Source organism: Podarcis melisellensis (assembly GCF_964234715.1).
Source record: "Podarcis melisellensis genome assembly, chromosome: 12".
In the NCBI taxonomy this organism is placed as follows: Eukaryota; Metazoa; Chordata; class Lepidosauria; order Squamata; family Lacertidae; genus Podarcis; species Podarcis melisellensis.
Window position 1 is genome coordinate 41248200 of NC_138544.1, and position 25524 is coordinate 41273723.

The 25524-nt window shown below is 45.8% G+C and overlaps 1 protein-coding gene across 3 annotated transcripts in view; it reads left to right on the forward strand.

Moving 5' to 3' along the window:
* JCAD (junctional cadherin 5 associated) overlaps positions 1 to 20741 on the forward strand; it is a 60521-nt gene extending 39780 nt beyond the window's left edge. For all 3 annotated transcript variants that reach the window (XM_081931476.1, XM_081931477.1, XM_081931475.1), the window contains exons 2-4: positions 5436 to 5793; positions 10501 to 14189; positions 18619 to 20741. In XM_081931476.1, the coding sequence (XP_081787602.1) occupies positions 5495 to 5793; positions 10501 to 14189; positions 18619 to 18653 (4023 nt within the window). In that variant the 5' untranslated portion in view covers positions 5436 to 5494 and the 3' untranslated portion in view covers positions 18654 to 20741. The remainder of the gene's footprint in view (positions 1 to 5435; positions 5794 to 10500; positions 14190 to 18618) is intronic.
* Positions 20742 to 25524: the final 4783 nt, after the last annotated feature.

A 25524-nucleotide genomic window follows, 5' to 3' on the forward strand; every position in this document is an offset into this window, starting at 1 on the left:
GTAAAGATTTTGGGGCAGGTATACGACTTATTCCTAATCATTGCATGTCCCATAGCTTCATGTTGAAATCCTGTAATTTTTCATACCACAAAAATTAGGGGTTTTGTTTATTTTTGCCCCACTTTTGCTGTTTTATACACTGGGGAAGCATTGTAGAACAATGAATATAGCAGAATGATGTGCACATGGGCCAATATAAACCCATCATGGTTATGAAGAGATGCTGCAGAAAACACTTGCAAAAAAATAATAATAATCACACCATTTGAGAGTGGGGAATCTATGTCAAATGGTATAAAGGGCAAATGTGATCAGGAGGACAATATTGTTTCCATGTGCTGCTCCCTGCTTCTGTAAACTGTAGGACGTTTTAGGGACATCAGATTTATTTCTGTTTGAAGAGAGAGTAGCGGCGATTGTGGACATTTTTGTGATAGCTGCTTGTTTTCAAAAATACAGGTTGAGTAGGAGAGCAGGCAAGCGAGCAGACTGATGGTACTAATCCTGAATGCATCATCAGTTCAGTTCTCCAGAAGCAAAGCATAATGTGTATGGTTCCTTTCCGCCAGCTCATAACTCCCTTGCCAGAGAAACATTCCAACTCTTCTAGCCTCCACCCGTATGTATGTGGTGTGCCACAAAAATTACCTCCTGCCGTAAATACTTACTCGAGCAATGCTTTCTGGCTAGCAAAAGCGATTGAGCAGAACATCTGCAGCTGGCTCTAGAAAAGTCCACTGACCATTAGCAAACAGTCCACTGTTCAAAAAGATTATCTTCTCTCGTAGCTTTGACACAGTCCAAACAGTCCTTTTGTTTCACCATCATTTGGAGAGCTGCAAACGAGTTGCCTTTCCGTGTCATTTGGGAGGCTATGAACAAGTTTCCTGTTTAATACTTTGAATATCATTTTCTGGAGCACAAAGGACCTGTTGGGCATGTGCAGGACAAGAGTTCTTGTGCCAATACAGAGTTCTGCAAATATTTAAGAGATTGAAGTCTAGCCAGATGGACTTGGGAATCAGATCAGAAATGCATGAGTCTGGGTTGCCTGTTACTTGTTTCATTGTTTCTTATCCTGTGTATTTGTGTGTTTCTCATCTCATGTTCAGGCTTAATTCCACAGCATTTAGAACTACGAAGCTCCGCTGGGGCAGGCTGGGGGAGAAAGACATTTTTGATAGGGCTTGTTTTTTTTCATTTCATGAACTTCCAAAGCCAGCAATACACATCTAAAAGTACTGATACTGCAATCACCCCCCTGCGGCTTTGGCACTTCAGACCAAAGTAGGAATTCAGCCAGGTATTAGCACACACTCATACTGTCCCTGCTATTGGGTTTGTGAATGTGTGTTGGGTGAGGCAACACCTTCACTGAGGGATCTTTCCCATGTGCCTTCCATGTTTAGAGAATGGCTACATAGCCATATGAGCCACAACCAGCTTGCTGTATAATATAGAGATCCATGATGCAATTATATTTCTTTGTAAATGATGTAGCTAGCTTTGGGATCAATATAACCAATGTGGGGGAGTAGAGAGGGAATAAAAGGTTGAATATCTGATACAATGGCCACAGTTTACTTGTAGTGCTCAAGCAAACTATGGCTTAGGGAAGGGGGGGAATGTACAGGGACATTGTATAATATTTAGTTTCCATATAGTTGTGTTATATGGAAAAAGAGACAGAGTGGGGTGGAGAGAGAGAGAGGACAATGAAAGCAAATACTGTAACATGCCTGCCAAGCTTAATTACAAAACACATAGCAGATTAGAAGACTCCATGTGATCTTATTGGTTGTAAGTCATTTTGGGTAGCCTTGCACAAGATAAATGACTAACAAATGTAATCATCATAATCATCATCGTTGTTGTATTTTTGTTATTTCAGAACCTAACACAAAGAATGACATTTTAAAAATAAAGTTCTTACCGGTATTTCCTTTTCTGCTGTCTCTGTTTTTCTTGTGTGCAAATGAAAATTAAGAGTTATGCTGATGCAGCCCATTAGCCCATCTATCTCCATATTGTTTGCACTGACTGGCAGCAGCTCTCCAGGGTTTTAGGCAGTGAGTCTTTCCTAGCTGTACCCAGATTTGCCCATGATTGAAGCTGGGAACTTCTGCATGCCAAGCATGTGCTCTGTAGCCCTTCTCATTGAATTCCATTTCGGCACATATTTCAGTTCTCTATTTCCAACATAAACTTTCACATATCCCTGATTCCACCCCTTCCCTAAGAATCCTGGGGATCAAAATTCAGGGAGTTTAAGGTATCTAACGGAGAAATCTCTGCATCCCCACTGAACTACAGTTCCCAATGGCTCCTTGTGGTGAGCTGCAAAAATGGTGGTGATGCTATACAGCACTAATCAGGGTGCTTTGCATAAATTATTCTCACAGTATCCCTATAAAGTGGGTCCCTCTGCTGCAGGTGGGGAGGCTGAGAGAGAATGGTTTGCCTAAGGTCATCCACTGAATTAGGGGCAGAAGTGAGATTTCCCTGCTTTACTACATCAGTTCTTAAGTTTAGATTTACAGCTCAAGTTTGGGTCTGTTTGTTCTTCACACTGGGGTGACCTCTTTCCCCTTGGCAATATGAAACCTAAGGTACCATTTCCAACTTCCAAGATGAGAATCCTGCTCCCAAAGAGACTATCTTGGAGTAGTTTGTGTCTTTCAAAGAGTATTTGTTTATCACTCTTCACAGCTAGCTAGCCAGGTTTCTTGAAAGTCTGCAGAGTTATGCTGGGATGGTTTTCATCACCTTGCAATTTTGCCGCTAATGATTTACTTCCACTGCCAATTCTTGGGGTCTCTCAAGAGCTTCTTAGATCCTATTTTCTGCCCAGGCAACAGTGTGTCAATGGACAGAAAATGGACACTGCACACACAACCATTCCTGTTAATTTATATACCACCAGGAAAAGCACATTTCTTCCTTGCACCTGTGACCTGTCAACACCATGCTGTTGTTTTACGGTGCTCAAAGTGGATCTTCCTCTTGGAGGGCGAATTGTTCTAGCAGCCAGCTGTTCGTCCATGTTCTGTGCTTATGAGTTCCTCGCACAGTCCCAGGTGTTTATGCTTGAAAAAACAATTAGGGATGAAGAAATAATTGCAAGTTGCCCTGAACCAACCTCCCCATCTGTTAGAAGACTGCTCCAGAATTGGCAGTTCTTCCTTCTCTTTGCCACCTCCCTTCAAGAATGGGACTCCTTGCATTTGCAGTGTCTGCCGCAACTGACAATGACTTGCTCCTGTGTGGATTTGGCTGCTTTCAAACTTCGGCTGTGCCTCCGTGGACACTTGGACTAGTTCAGCTTATCCCTCCAGGTCTCTCTAGCTGGTCCTCAGGCCTCTCCTTAGCCACAGCCTCCCTCTCCAGGCTGCCCCCTGGATAGTCCCTGTTTTACAGCCTCCTTGGATGTTTTTGCTTGGCTGGCACATATCCTTGAATTCAAATAACACATCTTCTTTGCCTGGGTGGAGTACAGAGAAGGGAGTGTCGAAAGTACCCTAATGTGAAAAGAGTGGAGTTTTCCATTTGTTGCTCCACACACTTTTGTCTCTGGCCCCACCTGTTCTGACAAGTGTCCCCACGAAGGTTGCCCAGAAAGGAATGTGGCCCTTGGAATGAAGATGGCTTCCTGCCTCTGGATTAGATTAGTGCGTCCCAGACTTGGATCTCCAGCTGTTTTTGGACTACAATTCCCATCACCCCTAGCTAGCAAGACCAGTGATCAGGGATGATGGGAATTGTAGTCCAAAAGCAGCTGGAGACCCGGGTTTGGGAAACACTGGACTAATGGTGGGAATAATCCTTTTCAAAGCAAAGATGGTCATGCCGTTAAACCACAAAAGTTGATTGTGTGTGTTTAAATCCACTGTACAATAAACCTTGTGTGACGAACGTAAGTGTTAGACCAGTCTTTGCCAACCTGGTGCCCTCCAGATGTTATGGACTGCAATTTCCATCAGCTTCAGCCAGCAAAGGCAGTGTAAAACACCTGTGAATTCAGACATGAAGGAGATATTAATCTTTGCAGTTTTGTCTCTCCTCATTCCCCACATAAGTTTTTTTCTTTAGGATGCATATCTATCACCAAATAGCTGTGATGTCCAGCATGGTGAAATGTCCATCATAGATCAGACTCTCTAGGCCAGGGGTCAGCAACCTTTTTCAGCTGTGGGCCGGTCCACCATCCCTCAGACCAAGTGGTGGGCCGGACTATATTTTTTTGGGGGGGGGGAATGAACAAATTCCTATGCCCCATAAATAACCCAGAGATGCATTTTAAATAAAAGCACACATTCTACTCATGTAAAAACACCAGGCAGGCCCCACAAATAACCCAGAGATGCATTTAAATAAAAGCATACATTCTACTCATGTAAAAACACACTGATTCACGGACTGTCCGCAAGCCGGATTGAGAAGGCAATTGGACTGCATCCGGCCCATGGGCTATAGGTTGCTACCCCTCCTCTAGCTTACCAAGTGTCTGGCATTGCCTCAATGGCAACTTTTTGCAAAGGACGTTTCATTTCCAGGTGCAAGAGCTAAGGGATGCCCATGCACACGTAAATCTCCTTTTAGAAAGCAGCTGCAGGGAAAGTAACATTGGAGTTGGCTTTGTGGTCTTTGAATTTCCAAAGTCCTGTCTTTCCTTTTATCTTTTTGTATGGTTGGCTTATACCAGGGCTGAGAGATGCTATGTACCTGGGTGTCTATGAAGTTCAAGTGGGCATCTAGGCATTTGGTAATTTTCTCCCCAGAGCTGCAGAGGATTCAGGAAACAGCACAGCAAAACAAGTGGGTAGACCCAGCCACATGCAGCCAGGAAAGACACACGACTTATACATGGACCTTCAAGTTGGTCATGCTAGCAGAGGCATTTGATGTGGTTGACTCTTGAGTTATTCAAGTGTATCATTGCTGGGTTTTTGCCTTTGAAATGTGCTACCAGCGTTCTTACATTATGCATAAGGAAGAGCTACAAAATGTATTAAACCTCAGCCTTTTACAGTATACTAGTCCAAGACGATTCAAGACAACTTTTATCTCTTTGCCATGAAATACCTTTCCAGATGGGTTAAAATCCCACCTCAGTTATAGACTTGGTAGACAAGTAATAGAAATTAAGGGATCACAATTCATTGGCACTCAGCCTCAATTCCCTAAGTATGTAACAGTAGCAGTATAGCTTGCATGGAGATTGCAAGAAGTAACCAAATAAAGATGGTAAAGCACACTTTATGTTAACAGAATTCTATAAATCATTATAGATTTAATGGCGATTTAATGAAATCTCTCTGCATGCAGTTAGATCTTTTATATATGTATATATAAATCGGGGCTGGTTGTCTGCTTTGGAGTTGGATCAATATGCCTTTCTATACTCACACAAGTCCTTTGCGTTCTCTCTTTTTTAGTGATGGGCCCAGTTCGAGAGAACTTCCAGGAGTACCAAGGTGAATGAAGCCAGTGCAACATGTTCAGCGTAGAGGATCTCCTGATTTCTCATGGATACAAATTGTCTAAAGCCCCTACCAATTCATATGAGAACAGAACTGATGGATTCCAGCAAGAGATCACAGATAGGAGAGTTGGTTATAGAACTGTGAATGGGTTCCCGACAAACACTGGAGCCAGTGTTGGCAGCAAGAAGACAGTAGCTAAAAGCTACCTGAATGACAATGAAGCTAGGCATGCCATCCAAGGGAGGCAACTGGGTCCCAGTTACCATAAAGACTTCTCGAGTTTGGCTAATACTCATGCTTCAGAAGGACGGTAAGATCCCCACTTCCCAGGTTTTCTTAGACATGTGCAAATCCAAGCAAAGGTCTCAGTTTAGCTTTCCAACAGCCTTGATTTTGTTAAGAGCAACTATTAATTTGTTCTGCTTGTGACCACCTCCAGCCTTGACAACCAGTGGTTGTTTTTGCTAATAATACCCTCTTTGTGTCTAGCCCTTAATCAGAACAGGACAGAGAGAGACTTTGGAAACATCCAAAGCATCTCTAAGTAAGTGAGTTTCTTTGCTTATTATGCGGTCAGTCTGTTGGTGGTTCTAAGTGAGTATCTCAGTAAGATTGTGATGCAGAGGATGTCCAGTCGGAGATTGGATTTTCTTGAGTTGGCTTGTCAAAAGCTTGGAGGACAGGGGAAAATAAGAACTGAGGAATGTAGGATGGTATGAACAGCTGTCTTATTCCATTGGCCCATCAAGCTCAGTATCATCTAAACCAGTGTTTCCCAACCTTTTTTGGGCAAAGGCACACTTGTTTCATGAAAAAAATCTTGAGGCACACCACCATTAGAAAATGTTTAAAAAATTAACTCTATGCCTATATTGACTATATATAAAGTAACTCTCTTTAATAGGCATCAAATAAACACAAAGAAAGTATTTTATAATTACTTTATTATGAAATAGGACGCACCTACTTTTTTTGGGGGGGGGGAAATAAAGGGAAAAATTTTTTCCTTTATTTCCCCCCCCCAAAACCAGGTCGGGGAACAGTGGGATGGCGGTGCTGCGCCTCCCCGCTGTCCCCCGAGCTTGTGGGGCTGGCCCATGTCTGCCTGGCGCGAGCGCGGAGCACGGGGCGTCCTCTGAAGGGCGCCCCGTTCTCCGCGCTGCCAGCTGCCAGCTGCCGCCCGCAAGCCTTGCGCTCCCAGGGGGAGATTCCCCGGGTGCGCAAGGCTGGCCAACACCAGCGCGGAGCACGGGGCGTCCTCCAAAGGGCGCTCCGTGCTGCCGGCTTCCGCCCGCAAGCCTTGCGCTCTCGGGGGAAATCCCCCGGGTGCGCAAGGCTTGCCGGCACCAGCGCGGAGCACGGGGCGTCCTCCGAAGGGCGCCCCGTGCTCCGTGCTGCCAGCTGCCGCCCGCAAGCCTTGCGCTCCTTGGGGGAGATCCCCCGGGTGCGCAAGGCTGGCCAACACCAGCGCGGAGCACGGGGCGGCCTCCGAAGGGCGCCCCATGCTCCGTGCTGCCGGCTGCCGCCCGCAAGCCTTGCGCTCCCGCCGCCCGACTCGCCCGCCTCCCTCCCACGGCACACCATGCAACGTCTAGTGTGCCGCGGAACACCGGTTGGGAAACACTGATCTAAACTGATTGGCAGATGCTCTCCATGGGTTTCAGGCAGAAGACACCCCCATCCTTACCTGTTATGCAGGGGGTTGAATCCTGAGATCTTTGCATGCAAAGCAACCAGTGCGGTCAGGCCAGGATTGGTGTTGTATGCTCAGACCATCTTTCTACCATGAGCAACCTGGCCACTGAATTCTGTGCCAGCTGAAGTATCTGAATCATCTTCAGAGGTTCCTCTTTTAAATTAATACTTGATCAATGCCATTAATCAGTTAGTGCATTTTGTATAGTGAGCTTTAAAAAAATGTTACAGGAGTATAATGGGTAGATAAGAGAAAGAGAGAAATTGCTTGGGGAACCATATTCATGATGATGATGATGATGATGATGATGATGATGATGATGATGATGATTATTATTATTATTATTATATTTGTGCCCCACCCATCTGACTGGGTTGTCCACTTTGGGTGTCTTTTTCTCAGTACATGTTTTACCTCAGTACAGGTAGATTCAACCCAAACTCAGCCTTTATATGTTGCCCCCTTTTAGGGCACAGGTGTTCCTTTTAAATTAGTTTCATACCAGTGAAGTCAGCTGTGTGTGTTCTGTCCAAAGAGGGTGGTCTGTTCTCAGGAGCATTTGCGGAAGGTCTCGTGAAACTAACTCCACCCTGTAGATAGCTTCAGAAAATGGTGCCACTGCAGTTGCGCTTCCCTGTAGCCGACTGTCCATGCACTTTTGAACTGGGACAAATCGTCCTGGAAGGGGGGGGGGGATGTTTGTGTTTGGCGGGAGACAAATAGCAACTCCGCTCTGGCAGCCGTCTGCCAGCAACAAAATTTTGAACAAAAGGAAAGGCAGAGTTTATTTTAAGGGACAAATGCTGAAAATACAGGTTGTGCTCAGACAAAAATGGAAACAAGCACTCCAGAACAAATGCTTTCTCTCTCCCCCACCCCACTGTCACTCCTTCTTCTAATGCAGGACTTTAAATGTGTTTCAATCCTGGTTAAGTAATGGAACCCATCTCTAGGTTTCAGTGCAGTGTTTTCCATCACTTTTTTCTTTCTTTCTTTTAATGTGGAAAGCAGTTTGTGCAAAATGACCTCGATGCAAAAAGAGTGACAGCTCAAAATAGAGCTTGTTTTCAAGTCTTCCGTCTCCTGTTGTCATTCTGGGGAAAGGCTGCAGTGCGTAGTTAAACTATGGCACTCACTCCCACAGGCAGCGATGGCCACCAACTCAGATGGCTTTTAAAAAAGGATTGGACAAATTGGAGGAGATGGCTATTGATGGCTACTAGTCGTGATGGCTGTGCTTCACCTTCATCACTAGAGGCAGTAATGCCTCTGAACACCAGATCATGGAAACCACAGGAGAAGAGAGAGTTCGATTCCTGCTTGTGGGTTTCCCACAGGCATCTGGTTGAAAGGGATGCTGGACTAGATGGTCTTGATCTAACAGGCTCTTCTTTTATTCTTAGCTCACTAGTAGAGCATCTGCCTTGCACACAGAAGGTCCTGAGTTCAATCCTGGCAACTCCACGTGGGCCTGGGAGAGAGCCACTGCCACTCACTGTAGACAGTGCTGAGCTAGATGGATCAGTGTTCTGACTCAGCTTCCCATCTCGTACACAAAACATTAAGGTTCAGGTAGGTAGCTGTGTTGGTCTGACACAGTCGAATAAATAAAAAAAATTTGTCCAGTAGCACCTTAGAGGTCAACTAAGTTTGTTCTGGGTATGCACACTTCTTCAGATACCTGGGTATAAGCTTTCCTGTGCATGCACACTTCCTCAGATACTTATACCCAGAACAAACTTTGCTGGTCTCTAAGGTGCTACTGGACAACTATTTTTTATATCTATATATTTCGACTGAGTCAGACCAACACGACTACCTACCTGAATCTAGAATCATGGAAGGCACCACATTGAGTTGCATGAAATGGAAGTCCGTCTGGTATCTGAAGAAGTGTGCATGCACACGAAAGCTTATACCCAAAACAAACTTAGTTGGTCTCTAAGGTACCGCTGGACAATTTTTTAATTTATACAAAACCTTAAGATACAGAATGATCTGAAGGCACATGAGGAACCAGTCAGCAGTTGGACTAGGAGAACACCTGAGAATTCTCTGTGTGCCACCTTGAGCTCAACTGAGGAAAGGCAAAATAACTAATGTAACAAATGCATCTTGTATTAATCATTCCTCTCTTTGTTTGACCTTCTTGCTTCCATGTATAGAGCTCTCCAGTCTTAGAGTATTATTTAGCAGGTCATAAAAACACACTTTCTACACCTTTTGATGGACTGTATTAGAACATCCTCTGACCTTTAATGAAATTGACACAAATGTGATAATTTCAAAATGCTGATGGTGGTCAATTGCACACTTCATTTAAGTGAGAGATCCTGGCTCTAATCCAAACCATACTAAGCATTCTTGTTCATGGTGTGATTTTATTTATATAGCCTGGACTAATCTTGTACATTGTTGACATGATCGTGCTCTCATTTCTGGCCCCTGGAAGGATGTAATTTTCCATCCTGAACATTTTGCCCAGATGATTTCATTTAATCTTTCTGATGAAAAATATTTATTATCTCAGTTTGGTCTATGAACAGTTTTGCTTTTGATAGGATGAATCTATGCACGTAACAAAAGTGATTGAACAGTGCTTAGAATGAGGATTATTGGCAGCCAGATGTGTATGTGTGCATTTCATTTTTTTAAAAAAAATAATCTTTTTTTGGGGTGCATTACATTTTCATTTTTGAATATTTCTGTTTTTAAGAGGAAGGGAGTCCTTGGGTTCCCCATCCATGGACAATTCTTCCTCTCACTCACGAACAACCTCCACACATTTGGATTGACAGGAATGGAAGAAAACGATCCTATCTGAGCTATATTCTTACCCTGTCAGTGAAGTGTGATGTTTCTTTTGGCTTATACTCAATGGCAGTTACATGTCTGATCCTCCAGTTTGCAGGAATACTAACATTGCATCTTGATGTGCTATAGAGAGTGGACAGTTTTAGGAATTTGTATGGATTTCTCACTAAGAGACAACTCATAAGTTGCAGACTGCCAATGCAAAAATCACTTCCATGTTAAGAAAGATCATGAAGTTTAGGAAATGTGATTATGCAAAGGAATGTTATGCATGCAGTTTTACAACATGTATGCACTGCAGTAAAAGGAAATGTCTTGTAAGTAAAGAACTCTTTTGTAGTTCCTCATAGAAAGATCACGTGCATCATATCTGTGGGGATGTTGGGATTAGAAACAAGCTCATGATTCTGGGTGGCAGAGATTCTATTTTTAATTATGGAGGAAAAGAAAGCTTGTTTGTGTGTTTTTGTGTGGGCCTCTTTAGTAAGATTTCATTTTGTTTTTCAGGTTTTATGACCGACCACAGTTAGCCTGGCCTTCACGTCCCAAGACGGATAAAGATCTTGCCTACTGGAGAAGAAGGGGCCAAGATTTTAGTGTATTGTTGGGTTATACTGACAGAGGAGACTCTGAAATGAAAGGCATGGCAGTGCCCTGTGCCTTGTATGGGCTTGATAAGGAAAGTCAGTGGGAGGTAGGAGGTGGAATGGAGAATGTGAGGAGAACTGGCATGCAGGAGACCTGGAATGCCCCTGGGGACTACAGGTGGCAAAGTCTAAGGACAGAAGGTTGGAACCAACCAACCAACTTTGGAGGACTCATGACAGATGGTGACAGAGAAAGGCTGCTTCAAGAGATGTATTCGGTGAGACGAGGAGGTACTGCCATTGCCTCCCATGCGAAGGGGAAATCGCAATCTTTGCCAAGAGTTCTTTCACCAGAGAGCCTGCGGTGTGTTGAAATGCCTTCCTTGGTCAACAGCAAGCATTCGCTCCATGGAACTAAAGCGACATCTTGCCCCCCAACTGGGTTCGGCTTGGAGACCTCCAAACACCCTGAGCCAGTGGCCCACTTCCATCCCTTGCCCAAGCCTAAGTACGGCAGACCCCTAAAGCCCCCGTCATATGAGCTGCATCAGCAAACCAGGGGAAACCTAGAAGCCGGCTCGCTCCAGGATGACCAACGGAAAGATGAAGCCATCTCCTCTTTGACCAAAGCAAACGATCAGATCCAGGATGCTTGCAGCCAAGATGCTGGTCTGGAGCCCCCTTTGTACATACCCCCTCCCTGTTACAAATCTCCAGCTCAGCAAAGTATGAGCCGGCATTTGCCTGGTGAAGTGCCTGACTATGGTATGTGCTTTAGTAATGGTATGCAGAGTCCAGTGGAGAGAACGAGAGCCATGCTTGGTTACCATCCCTCTGCTAGTACCTACTGCAAAGGTGAGCAGGTTCCTCGTGACAAGAAAAGCCACCTGAGGCATGGGGAGGGCTACCTGTCTTCCGTCCAGTACATTCCTTTTGATGACCCTCGAATCCGGCATATTAAAGTAGCGCACCAAGACAGTCTTCAGGACGAGGAGAAATACGCTGTGGATACAAATAGGACAGGCTCCCATGCCTTCCAAGAGAGCTCTCTGGAACGAGAGTACAACAGTGCCTTTTTCGACTCGCTAAATACTGCTGTGAAATGTGACCAGGTCCCTGGCAGTTCTGCACATGGCAGCAAGTGGCTAGCTGAGTCCAGCGTCGATCAAGACAGTTGTGCCTTGCCTATCCAAAGAGATGGTTATGACACAGGTAACGGCTTGGATCACAGATACCCAAAAGGCAGGCTGTCTGTCCAAAGCTCACAGATGGAACCCCCCTGCGAGACAGTCACTAAAGTGAAAACGTTTGAACCTGGGACTGAGATTCAGAGCAAGAGGAGTTCAAAGAAAAAAACCAATGAGACAATATTTTGTTTGGTCTCCGTCCCAGTTAAATCTGAACTGAACCTGCCTGATACCGATAGGAACAACAACTTAACCCAGGGAGCCGAGGAGAAGAATGGTTTTGACGATAGCGGGGGTCTGCAGGAACAAAGCCTCCTCAGTACCTCTTCCACTGACTTGGAGCTCCAAGCCCTTACAGGAAGCATGGCCAATAAGAATGAGCTACAAAAACAGGAGTTGTGGTGGAGACCAGAGTTCAAACAAACGAATGACCTCAGACTCCTGCAGCCTGCAAAGCACAAGGAGCTCCAGTACTCTGGCTCATGGCCAGGTGATCAGTACAAAGACCAGCAAACGCAGACCAGCTTCACAGAAGAACCCAAAATCTTGTGTCATCGTCTCCAACGCTTAGAACCCAGCGGCTCAAATACAGCGACAGCTTCGCAGTTGTCAAGATGTGGGGCATCCACTGCGGAAGCGGAACATCTATCTGTGTTACCTGCCGATGACAGAAAATGTAGGCAGGTTACACTCAGTGCAAAAGCTCCAGGGTATCTTGACAAAGCTAGCAATAATGTGTGTTCTCGGACTGCAGTCCTTAGCCCAAAGGCATGCCAGAACCTGCCTTGTGCTTTGTGCACCCCTCTCCCTGGGCAGGAAAGAGAAACTAGTTGTCTCATCAGGGAGGAAGGAAGCTCCCCTTGCAGTAGTAAGGAGCTGTTTGGGCAGTTCCTCTTGAAACCTGTTAGCCGCCGTCCTTGGGATATAATAAGTGAGCTGGAAAGTTTTAACAAGGAGCTTCAAGAGCAGGAAGAACAAAGTGAAGATGGGGTAGAGAATGAGAGTATGGAGAATGAGGACAACCAGGAGTCAGAAAGGGAGAAAGGAGAGAGGACAGAGAGCAGTGGGACCTCTAGGATTGATGGGCCAACCCAGGACCATAGACCTGGCATGCAGTCAGAAACTGTTATATCAGTCACTCCTATATTTAGACAGGAGAGGGATAAAACCAAACCTGAAAGTTTAAGTGCATCTGAAAGCTCAAGTGCAAGGGTCATATCTTGTGCTAGGTCCCAAAGCTGCTTGCAGGCAAAAGAGGTGGGTGGTTCAGTTAAGGCCACGAATGAATATGTGGTTGCAGAATCAAGGAATCAGGAAGCTGGGAAAAGGACAATAAAACAGGTTGTGAGTCCACACCCAATCGAAAAAGTTCTGCCAAGCAGCTATGACGATGAGGATCACTACAATCCATTCAACAGCATTAACTTCAGTGAGGAAATACAAGTTAAGAATCACAGAGACAACATCAACTTTGGTAGGCTGACAAAAAATGCAGTGCCGTGGAATAACTTGGCTTTGGACAGAGGTTCTGTAGGGCGATTGTCTTTAACAAATAGGAACCAAGGTCTCTCTGAGCCAGATCTGAGATCTGTGGGGTTTGATGACGGTCAAGGAACTGAACTAGATAGTCATGGGAATCCTATCACCAGTGAGATCCCCCCAAATGAATCGCTTCAGGCAAGAGCAGCTCGGATATTGGGTATAGAGGTAGCTGTGGAGTCCCTCATTCCTGACAACAGCAGTCTTCAGGATGAACACTCTCACTCTGACAATGTCCCCCAGAGTCTTGAATTGCCAGAAGAAAGTGTGTCAGAGGGCAAGGTGGAAGCAAAAGTATCTTCTTACGAAGGAAGACGAAAGTGTGGCTGGACAGAAAGCGCCCTCTTCGTTGGAGACAGAAACATCTCATTGGGGTCTATTGAAGACCAGCCTTCTGGTCAAACAGTTTTGATAGCCGAACAATGTTTTCAGCACCATGGAGGTCTTGGTAGACCCAAAGCTGACCAGACTTCCTCTCCTGAGTCTGTTGTGCTTCCATTTGCTGAAAGAAATATGGTTCCACCTGGTGTGGAAAAGAGAGCTAGATGCACATCGAAGGTGATTGAGACCTTGCAAGGCAAACTTGCATCAGCCCCTAGCCGAGCTGCCATGGACCGTTTGGTGAGGATGAAAGAAGTTGACTCGGTCTCTCGTATGAGACGTCTAAGCATAAAAAATGCAGATTCGGTGGAGGATGGAGATGAGGATAAGCAGCTAAAAGGCCCGGAGGAAAGAGGAAGTGACATTTCCTTTGGCCGCAATGAATTGCCCCGCAAACTGTCCCACGGGAGTTCCGTTTCCAAGCGCATCATCTCATTGGCTGAAAATGGGCTCTGGGACAACGTGAGTGAGAAGAAAACTGGAAGGGATTTAGTTTCTTTAGGTAAGAGCAAAATTCCTCCAGGGTTTTTGTGGTCAGCACTTTTGCTGGGTGATGATGGCTATACACTTCCTCTGAAGCCTCCTTGAAAAGAAAGGGCATTTTCCTGTTCCATCTCAAATATAAACTTTGCAGCTGCCATTTAATTGCAAGCAAGTGTATAAGCAGAAAAAGCTGCCAGTCAGTGCCTAGTAAAATCCATGCCTGGCACATCGTTTGATATGCACTGTTGGGAAAAATAAGACAATTTTGACACTGCCCAAAAGGAGGGAAGATCCATAGTGAACTTCGAAGATCTGCCAAAAAAAAAAAAAAAAAAAGCTGTATATTTTAAGTGAATGGATAACCAGCTACATAGGTACTGCAGAGGAATAATTGCATGTGATCTGAAATATGGGCTGGGTCTCCTCCCTCCCCAAGTGGTCTCCCCACTTCAGAAGACACTTAATCATGTTACAGCGTAACTTCTAAGGTGACTATACATAGCACCTATAATTTTTAAAATGAAAGACTCTCTTTCCTTGGAGGTTTTTAAGCAGACGTTGGATAGCCATCTGTCATGTATGCTTTGAAATTCCTGCATTGCAGGGAGTTGGACTTGATGACCCTTGGGGTCCCTTCCAACTCTACAATTTTATGATTATATGTTACGAAAAAGCCACCAATATCTGTGGTCTTAAGAATTCTCCAAATCGTCAGAACACCCTTCCATTCTGCCACCCTTATCAACAGGCAAGCTGGTTTTTACCCATTTTTCTAAGCAGCCCAAATCTCTTGTTATTAATTTCATTTCTTATATTTCTATGCCGCTTTTCACTCGCACGAGTCATAAAGTGGCTCGCAAACAATAAATAACAAAAACGTAATAGAACATCACAATTACAACATAAATCATATAAAATAATGCACAAATCATTAGTAAAACAACCACCTTCTATAAAACATTCTTTAAAAAAAATCTTTAAAAATAGGCTAAACAGCACAACCACAAGTAAAGTTCACTTAGTTCATCAAAAGACATGCAAACATAATGGCCATGGCAGCAACTGCTTTCTGAAAGCTCCCAAGAGCTGGAAGGTGAGGCAAGGCAGGTGGAAAAATCCCTTGTCTGGTCGACAGAGAGTCCCATTCCCCTTAATGTTCTTCCTCTGGAAACAGCTCACATGAAGTACATTTTGATTCAACAAAACACTTTATTCCCCCTCTTGAATTTTAGGTAGGGTGTGCAGCTAAAAAGTTAACGAGTCCACTCTGAGAACATGATGCTAGGCTACATGGGCCTTTAGCCTGATCCAGTAAAGTTCTTCCTATTCTGTCCTCTTTCCTCCTCCAAAGCTCTGTATCCTGCACCATTACCAATTTGTGTTAAAATAGTTCACATGGACCGGTTATCTCAGTTTCCTTCATTTCCCTTTTCCATGCTTGGAATCCTGAAGTCAACCTGGCTGTGCCATATGACAGCACCCCTTTTGCAGTGGCAGGCCTCCAGTCTGGCTGGAATGCCCGGCTACAATCCGTCTGCAGGGCACTCACAGTTGCTTTTCTGTCTACAGTCGTACCATGGTTTTCGAACAGCTTAGTTCTTGAACGTTTTGGCTCCTGAATGCCGCAAACGTGGAAGTGACTGTTCTGGTTTGTGAACTATTTTTGGAAGCCAAACATCCAACGGGGCTTCTGCGTCTTCCAATTGGTTGCAGGAGCTTCCTGCAGCCAATTGGAAGCCACGCTTTGGTTTCCAAACATTTTGGAAGTCGAATGGACTTCTGGGACAGATTCTGTTCTACTTCCAAGGTACGACTGTATTAGCTGTCTGCATTTATGTCATAGAATCATAGAATCATAGAGTTGGAAGAGACCACAAGGGCCATCGAGTCCAACCCCCTGCCAAGCAGGAAACACCATCAGAGCACTCCTGACATATGGTTGTCAAGCCTCTGCTTAAAGACCTCCAAAGAAGGAGACTCCACCACACTCCTTGGCAGCCAATTCCACTGTCGAACAGCTCTTACTGTCAGGAAGTTCTTCCTAATGTTTAGGTGGAATCTTCTTTCTTGCAGTTTGGATCCATTGCTCCGTGTCCGCTTCTCTGGAGCAGCAGAAAACAACCTTTCTCCCTCCTCTTTGTGACATCCCTTTATATATTTGAACATGGCTATCATATCACCCCTTAACCTCCTCTTCTCCAGGCTAAACATGCCCAGCTCCCTTAGCTGTTCCTCATAGGGCATCATTTCCAGGCCTTTGACCATTTTGGTTGCCCTCCTCTGGACACGTTCCAGTTTGTCAGTGTCCTTCTTGAACTGTGGTGCCCAGAACTGGACACAGTACTCCAGGTGAGGTCTGACCAGAGCAGAATACAGTGGCACTATTACTTCCCTTGATCTAGATGCTATACTCCTATTGATGCAGCCCAGAATTGCATTGGCTTTTTTAGCTGCCGCATCACACTGTTGGCTCATGTCAAGTTTGTGGTCAACCAAGACTCCTAGATCCTTTTCACATGTCCTGCTCTCATGTGACTGCTGGCATTCTGAATCAGTATGTAGAAAATGCTGAAAATATCAACATCATGGGAGGTAGGCTGTCGGCGACGGCGTGCCCCCCCCCCCCATTTCTAAAACATGATGAATTTGTGAAGTTCCTTTCTTTGTAGTGGTTGGAGCTGAGGACAAAATTATTTCATGGTAGTGAGAAACAGAAAGAAAATATATCCGAGCTGCTTATGAAAGCTGCTGCTTGCCCTCTGTCAAAGCTCAATACCCAAATAACAAGTGTATCTGGAAATCTTTACTTAGGTAAATTATTCCTTGTAAGGCTTTCTCTATCTACAAGGATATGGAAGTCATTATCCTCCAAAACTTAGAGTATTCTGTATAGTCTCATTTATCTGTTTACATTTCTTGAGTTACATTTTGATGGCAGCTGTGTGGATAGGGAGTAGTGAATTCTGATTTGAATGAAACAAACGTTAGCTTTCTGTTCATTTTTTTTTAAAAAAAACCCATCTCATGGTATTAAAATAGGCAGGTGCATAGATTAAAGCCAAACTAGAAATGGAGGAGAAGCTCATTTCAGTTCTCATTTTAATACAGAAGAACCTAATTCTCAATCCCCCAACAATACGTGAACCAAAACACAGTTTTCCTTTTAGATTCACACTGCTCTAAATTTCATAGTTCAGTTTTTACCCAAGTAATGTTTACAAAAAAATAATAGGGGAAAGTGTAAACAAAATGCATCTTTGGTGAAGAGAAATTGCTTGCAAATGTGTACATTTTTGGCATACAACGGTATGTATATCTGATGAATTCTCAGGACATTAAAAAAAATAAAAATAAAACTGAAATTAAGAATGGGAAAATGAGAGATGGAGAAAACCGAAACTGACTGACTGATTCATCCATCCTTAAACCAGGTTCACACAACTGACTCCCTGCTTCATGGAGAATTCTGTGCAACTTTGAAAGCTTCCTATGTTTGTTTTTATTATTATTATTATTATTATTATTATTATTATTATTATTATTATTTCTGTGTTTTCCATTTTCCATTTACACATCATTTTGCCTGTGTTATAGCCAATAAGTGATATGCTGTCAACAAAAGCTATCTCTTGAAACAATTTTGAAGCCTTAGGAACACATGGCAAACATATTCTGTTCTTTCACAAGACCCAGTAAACAGAGCACCACAGCCCATATTTAATAATACCGAGAGCTTATGTGGTCCAGTGGTTGGAGTTTCAAGTCCTACTGTACCATTTAATTCAATGGGTATCCCTGGACAATATGTGGTCTTTGTGACTTAGCCTGTAAAATGTGATGGCCATCATATGGGATTGCTGATAGAACAAGCAATGTAAAAATTGTCAGATAGTCTATTTTAAAGGAGGAGGAGCCGTTTTTCTTCTTTTTCTTCCTGTAATCCTGTGTGTGTAACCTGTTTTGTCACCACCTGGGAGGGAATTAGCCTGCAATCTCCATCTTAGGCTCAAGCTGTAAGTGGAGCTCATGGCTCTAACATGCAGCCTAATTTTCCTCCCTTTTTTTGTTGGTTGGTTCTCCTCATCCCACCACCCCTGAACTCAGGTTCAGGAAGCCTTTAGCTCCCAGATGCTCCTGAACTACAACTGCAGTCATAGCTGGCCACTCTTGCTGGGGCTGATGGGAGTTCTAGTTCAGCAACATCTGGAGGACCAAATGTTCCCCATACCTTCCTGAACCTCTGTGACCTCTTTGCCTGCTGAAGAGTCCCGGAGAACTCAAAAGCTTGCCCCATTAGGACCATTTTACCCAACTGCGGTGGGCTTTGGTGTTTTAAATGTGTTGACCATGCGGCATTCCAGTTGAAACCTGAGGGACCTGCATTAAAGGAAAAGGGGGACTATTATAAATTGCTGGTAATAATCATGGCTGCCTTTCCTATTTTACAGATGCCTACGATCCCACCAGAGTTGAAAGGGTGTGATGTGGAAAAGACCCGAGTCTCAGGAGATGTCTGCCTTCCGCAAATGTTTTGCTGGTTTCCAACACAGGGAAATAGCTTTAAGCTTCCCACAAGCATTGACTTCAGAGTCTACTGACAAAGCCCTCATCTCTGCCAGTGGGGGAAATAAGTAGTTCATATCCCACAGCTTTACGGAGCTTGCATGAAAGTGAGTGAGTGAGAGAGAGAGTGCACAAAAACCTCTCACTTTGGAACCATCTGTTTTTTGTAGCATTAGGCCTTAATGCCTCTACTTGGCATGGGTTGGTCATTTTTAAAACTCTGCTGAGCCCTGTTCAGGCAGGATGGTAAACAGGATGAAGATGGGAGGGGTGTGAGGGGAAGCTGGCTTTTGCTCTGTTTAAAATGTAAACAGGGGAGATTAGCAAAATGATTTTTGAAAGAATGTGAATTTTCTGAGCTTAAACCTCCGAACCTCTGCACCCTCAGCTTTGTTTAACTTTGGTCTTCGTAAAGCAGGCAGCCGGCGAGAGACCGCATTTCCAGCTGAGGGCTGTGAGGGCCGAAGGGGATGAAGACTGATTGACTGGCTGGGAAGTCAGCTTGGACTTCTACCATTTGAAGGGGCTTTGCTTTTTAAGTTCCTTACCTGGCACCTGCAAACAAACAAACACAAAAAATGCCCCCTCCCCTCTCTCACACAAATCTAAAACAAAACAAAGTCACGGCATTGTTTTACATGTAATTACAACCTGTGCAGCCTCTGCCCCCAATTTCAAACCAACACTATAACCCCCACCCTGGCTACTGTTTTGCACTCACTATTATGAAGTTTGTTCTATTTTCTCTCCTGTGGTTATGTTTTTGTAGATTGGACTTGAAACTCTTTGTATGACCCAATTGCTGGTTTGACAGAGCAGATCCTTGTAACAAGGCAACTTTTTAACAGAATGTGATCTCTATTTTTCTACAGTATTAAGCAATTTGCTAACCGTTGGCGAGCAAGTTAAGATATGGGGTGTCTGCCCCCCCCTTAAGCTGACAGGCTGTTCAGAGGAGCTAGCAAAGAAGCGTTTACTTTTTATATCTAGTGCACATTCCACACCATCCTGTTCACAGCTGCAACTCTCTCTGTTGTAAAAAAAGAAGAGGTATGTGTGTATGTGCATATGTGTATATATATCTCCTATAAAGCAAATATGTATGTATTTAGAAAGGCCAAAGTTTTTATTTTCTTATTGGTTAGACCACTGCTTCTAAGGTCCCAACAGTGGCACCAATATTGCAGACTTGAAGAAGTGCACATTTATGAACGGAATGAGTCAGAGTCTGTTGTGTCTTCCTTCGTTGTTGGGCAGGGGGTCCTGTCTCATCCTTTAACTTCAGGATATGGAGGGTGCTGCTTCACACCTGTCTTCAAGTTGCCCATGGCACATAGGAAGTCACACAAGAAGATGCAACTTTACCCATTTGGGCTTTGGCTGGTACTGAGGTGCTGCAAAGGGGTTAAGGGAGCACCAGCCCGTGTGTCCAGGGTCAAGTCCATGCTGGGGCTCTTAGACCAGATCTTATAAGCAACTCATAGCACTGGGCTGTAACACTCTATGCATCTGGATTTTTATATTTCCCACTCATTTTGTGTTTTTTAAAAAAATGATAGTTCTTGTGGCCACACATAGACCTATTGTTGCCAATCTTTAAAACATTCCTTTCTCAAAATATTATTCCAAGTGTATTTTAAGAGAACCTTGTACATTCCCCTGGGATTACAGCTGATTTAACCTGTACAACATGTATTTATATATAGATATACTTTTAAATACGACCTTATCTGTTTTTGTTTGCTAACACACCTCTCAGTTTCCCCCTCTTTCTGTTTGTATTGGGCGTTTTATATGCTTTTGCCCCTCCCAACCTCCTAAAGCCATGTTATCTGTTAAGCATTTCAAATTCCTAGTATCTTATTTTTGGGAGAACGGTCCTATTTGACCAAATATACAAATAACCCACCTCTTGTGCTTTGGCAATCACAATTGCTTATCTGTAATGCCTGATTCTATTACATAGAATCTTTATTAAATATTTAAAGTTTGTTATACATCTAAACAAGATGGTTGTACAGTTTCCTTTATTAGAACATGTGGATTTTTCTTTCTTCTACAGTTTTGGGTGGCCTGCAGCTCTTTACCCTTTGGGTCCTTCAAAAACTTCGACATAATAGTTCCTTAGCAAAAGAGAACAATCTGTTCAGCAGCAGCAAGTTAGTGGTTCCTGAAACAAATGGATAAATATTGTCAGGTAGCCAATTTAATTTACAAATTTCATATTCTTTAGAAGCTGCTCTTCGTTGTAAAATATTGTGCAAGAATGGTTTGCAAAATAAGTAATAAAAGCTCAGCAACAACATCTTTTTTAAAAAAATGCAATAGAATTTTCCACATATCTATTCAGAAATAAGTCAATGGGACTTACTCACAGGTAAGTGCATATAGGAGTCCAGCCTCTGTAAAAAAAAAGCAGCTGTGAGGCACAGGAAGACAGGGAACCTGTCAGATCTTGCCAGGAAGAACAGTCCACAACTGTGACACTAATACTGGAGAGTCCCCCAGCTGTATTTCCCAAGGTGTTGGAACAGAGCTGCTAAAGCCAGTTTTATGCCTCAGTTTAGGTTTATATGGGTGAAAGCGGTCCTTATGGAAAATTAAGGTCATTCAGAAGTGCATACATCATGACTTGAAATGTGATGCAGCCCAAATCTGAGATACCATCTTCTGGATCTGAAATCCCATGCTAGTCATGTCACCTGCATGAGATTGTGGACTTGAAAAAACCACTTTTTCGGGCATGGTGCAATATTGCAGACCCAAATTAAACACTCTTTCAGGGCAAAAACTCAGCCTGATATTGTGTGAGAGCAAGGTACCCCAAATGGTTGCCGTGCTCTCATGGGGGGGGGGGATGAGATGTCCCATTTTTTCTGGTGCAGTTGGGTATGATATATATTTAATCATTTTGGCAACAGATACAGTGGTACCTCGGGTTAAGTACTTAATTTGTTCCGGAGGTCCATTCTTAACCTGAAACTGTTCTTAACCTGAAGCACCACTTTAGCTAATGGGGCCTCCTGCTGCCACTGCGCCGCCGCAGCACGATTTCTGTTCTTATCCTGAAGCAAAGTTCTTAACCCGAGGTACTATTTCTGGGTTAGCAGACTCTGTAATCTGAAGCGTATGTAACCTGAAGCATATGTAACCCGAGGTACCACTGTACTAGCAAATGTCATCTACCATATTGAGGCGACTTACCAACATTTACTGGCATATCTCTGAATTTTCAGACGTTCACAAAATGTGGGCTTTATGACATTCACAGTAGCTCACATCCTGGAAACTAGTTTGCTAAACTTGCTGAGAATTTTAACCCTAGGGGTAAACTACAGTTCCCAACATTCTTAGGTGTGTTTGCATAGCCATAGATTCATGAGTGAGAGCATAGACCATATGTCAGTAGGAGAGAGAATGACAAGTTAATGCCTGTTTAGTCCGCAGATATTGGCTAAACTTATGGAGCAGTTGAGGAAAAGCAGACACTTATTGCTAATTGCTGTTATTCATGCGATTGCCCGCTAAGTCTCTCTGTAGGGGAGTGGAACAAATGCTGCATACCACAATTGTTCATTTTCAGATTGCTAGGAGAGTCCCGTCTCCCACCCAGTTTGAGCAATGTGTTGGCAACGCAGCTTGGAGAATTACATGTGAGCACATGGGCGAAGGAGTAAGAGATTAGGCAAATTCCACACTCGTATTGACCAACACATGGCGGAGATTAGAAATAAAAATGAAATCCTCCAGCCAAGGAAACCACAATAACACACTGCTTATGAAACAAACGAAGAAATTTCCATCCTAGACAGCAGAAAACTCTGTCTTCGTGCTGGAAGCCTGTTGGTGAGAATAACCAGACCCATCCCAGGAGGAACAGCTGAGCTCAGAGAAGACAAGAGCATGGAAACACTAGGTAGCATCTTGACGAGTCCCCAAGATGATATAGTTAAGCAAAGCAGGTGATTTTTCTAAAGAGACCCTGTGACTGATTTCTACTGCCAGAAATAAAAGGTTTTATTCAAGACAGACCAACCCAAGGAGGTTTCAGAGCTAGAAGGGAAGGGAAGGAAGGCTAAGCAATCACACAGGCCTATGGATAATACCATAAAGTTGATGCTTTGCATGCCGCCTTTTATGGTCAGGCAATATCTGAAAAGGACTATCTTTGCTGGGTAATGTTAGAAGTGGCAAGAGCTCTGTTTCCCTTCCTTCCAAGCTGACACTTCATCCCTGCCACTTCTCAGTGAACCAGCTCCTTCCAATGCCAGAATTAAAAGCAGCAGATTGTTGTTGTTCGGTTCTCTGCTCTGGAGGGTGAGGACAGCTTAGTGGCTCTGCAACTCCTGGCAGACTAGGTCCTACACTATGGAGGCTGGCTTGGCAGAGTTGAGGTTTGAGGTCCAACTGCAATTCCTGCAAGCAGGAAAGGCTAGGAGAGAAGTCTAAAAACTCCATCAGAAAATAAGGCGTGGTGGGATATTGTCATGAAAGATGCATTTGATTTATTTACTTGATTTACAAACCGCTTTTCCTCCAAGGAGCTCAAGGTGGCATCCACCCACTTCATTCTCACAGCAACCCTGTGAGGTAGCTTGGGCTAAGAGACAGTGACTGGCCCAAGGTCACCCAATAAGCTTCATGGCCATGTGGGGATTTGAACCCTGGTCTTCCAGGTCCTAGTCTGACAGACTATATAACCATTACACCACACTGACTGTCTAGCTGGGGAAACTGCAGGCTCGTGACAAAGCCCCAAGTCCAAGTCGATGTGACAAGTAGTGGCACAGTAAGAAACAGTCCCCAACTACAACTCACAAAAGGGGTGAGAGAGAAGAGATCCATTTGTCAAGAGAATGGATCTTTTGGTCTCTGCTCTGATAAAGCCAGACTCATTCGCTGAAGGCAGCATGGCTTGTCTGTGAAAACAGGGTGACCCCCCAAGCACAACATTCAGTCATGGAGACCTTCTGCCTCCTATTGACCATGGAGAGAATACTGCTCACACCTGCTGGAGACAGAAGACCTGCAGGAGAAACACAATTCAGTTTGCATGTACAGTAAAGGTGAACTGATTTGCACTTCCCCAAATAATCTGCAATCCGAAACACGGCCATCCTTCGCCATTCACACCTCTCTGAATTTTGCGATACAGTTCTCTAGCCAGGTAATGTGTGCAAAAATGCATTTACAGTGGTGCCCCGCTAGACGAATGCCTCGCAAGACGAAAAACCCGCAAGACGAAAGGGTTTTTCGGTTTTTGCGACGCTTCGCTAGACGATTTTCCCTATGGGCTTGCATCGCAAGACGAAAGCCCATAGGGAAATCTCGGGGACCTTTTTTTAAATGCTGGCGGTGGGGAGCAAAGCCTTTTTCCCCCCTCCGGACTTCAGAAGAGGTCCAGGAAGGCCGGCGGGGGCGAAAGGCTTTGCTCCCCACCGCCAGCATTTTAAAAGCGGTCCGGGATAGCAGGGAAGCGCTTCCCGCTATCCCGGACGGCTTTTGAAGGCAGGCAGGGGGGGCAAAGACTTTTGCCCCCCCTGCCTGCCTAACCGGGGGCTTTTAAATCGCCCGGGACTGTCCGGGGCGATTTAAAAGCCCCCGGACGGCTTTTGAAGCCTCCCCCCCCCGCCCGGCTTCGGGGCATCATCCCGATGCCGGGCGGTGGGGCAGGAACGCCTCCCCCAGCCACCCGGCTTCGGGGCATCGTCCCGATGCCGGGCGGTGGGGCAGGAAAGCCTCCCCCAGCCGCCCGGCTTCGGGGCATCGTCCCGATGCCGGGCGGTGGGGCAGGAAAGCCTCCCCCCCCGCCCGGCTTCGGGGCATCGTCCCGATGCCGGGCGGTGGGGCAGGAAAGCCTCCCCCCCGCCCGGCTTCGGGGCATCGTCCCGATGCCGGGCGGTGGGGCAGGAAAGCCTCCCCCCCCCGCCCGGCTTCGGGGCATCGTCCCGATGCCGGGCGGTGGGGCAGGAAAGCCTCCCCCCCCCGCCCGGCTTCGGGGCATCGTCCCGATGCCGGGCGGTGGGGCAGGAACGCCTCCCCCAGCCGCCCGGCATCGGAACGATGTCCCGAAGCCGGGCGGCCGGGCGGGAAAGCCTCCCCCCCCGCCCGGCTTCGGGGCATCATCCCGATGCCGGGCGGTGGGGCAGGAAAGCCTCCCCCCCCGCCCGGCTTCGGGGCATCGTCCCGATGCCGGGCGGTGGGGCAGGAACGCCTCCCCCAGCCGCCCGGCATCGGGGCATCGTCCCGATGCCGGGCGGTGGGGCAGGAAAGCCTCCCCCAGCCGCCCGGCATCGGAACGATGTCCCGAAGCCGGGCGGCCGGGCGGGAAAGCCTCCCCCCCCGCCCGGCTTCGGGGCATCGTCCCGATGCCGGGCGGTGGGGCAGGAAAGCCTCCCCCAGCCGCCCGGCATCGGAACGATGTCCCGAAGCCGGGCGGCCGGGCGGGAAAGCCTCCCCCCCCGCCCGGCTTCGGGGCATCGTCCCGATGCCGGGCGGTGGGGCAGGAAAGCCTCCCCCAGCCGCCCGGCATCGGGGCATCGTCCCGATGCCGGGCGGTGGGGCAGGAACGCCTCCCCCAGCCGCCCGGCATCGGGGCATCGTCCCGATGCCGGGCGGTGGGGCAGGAACGCCTCCCCCAGCCGCCCGGCATCGGGGCATCGTCCCGATGCCGGGCGGTGGGGCAGGAAAGCCTCCCCCAGCCGCCCGGCATCGGAACGATGTCCCGAAGCCGGGCGGCCGGGCGGGAAAGCCTTTGTCCCCCCTGCCTGCCTTCCCAGGGGCTTTTAAAT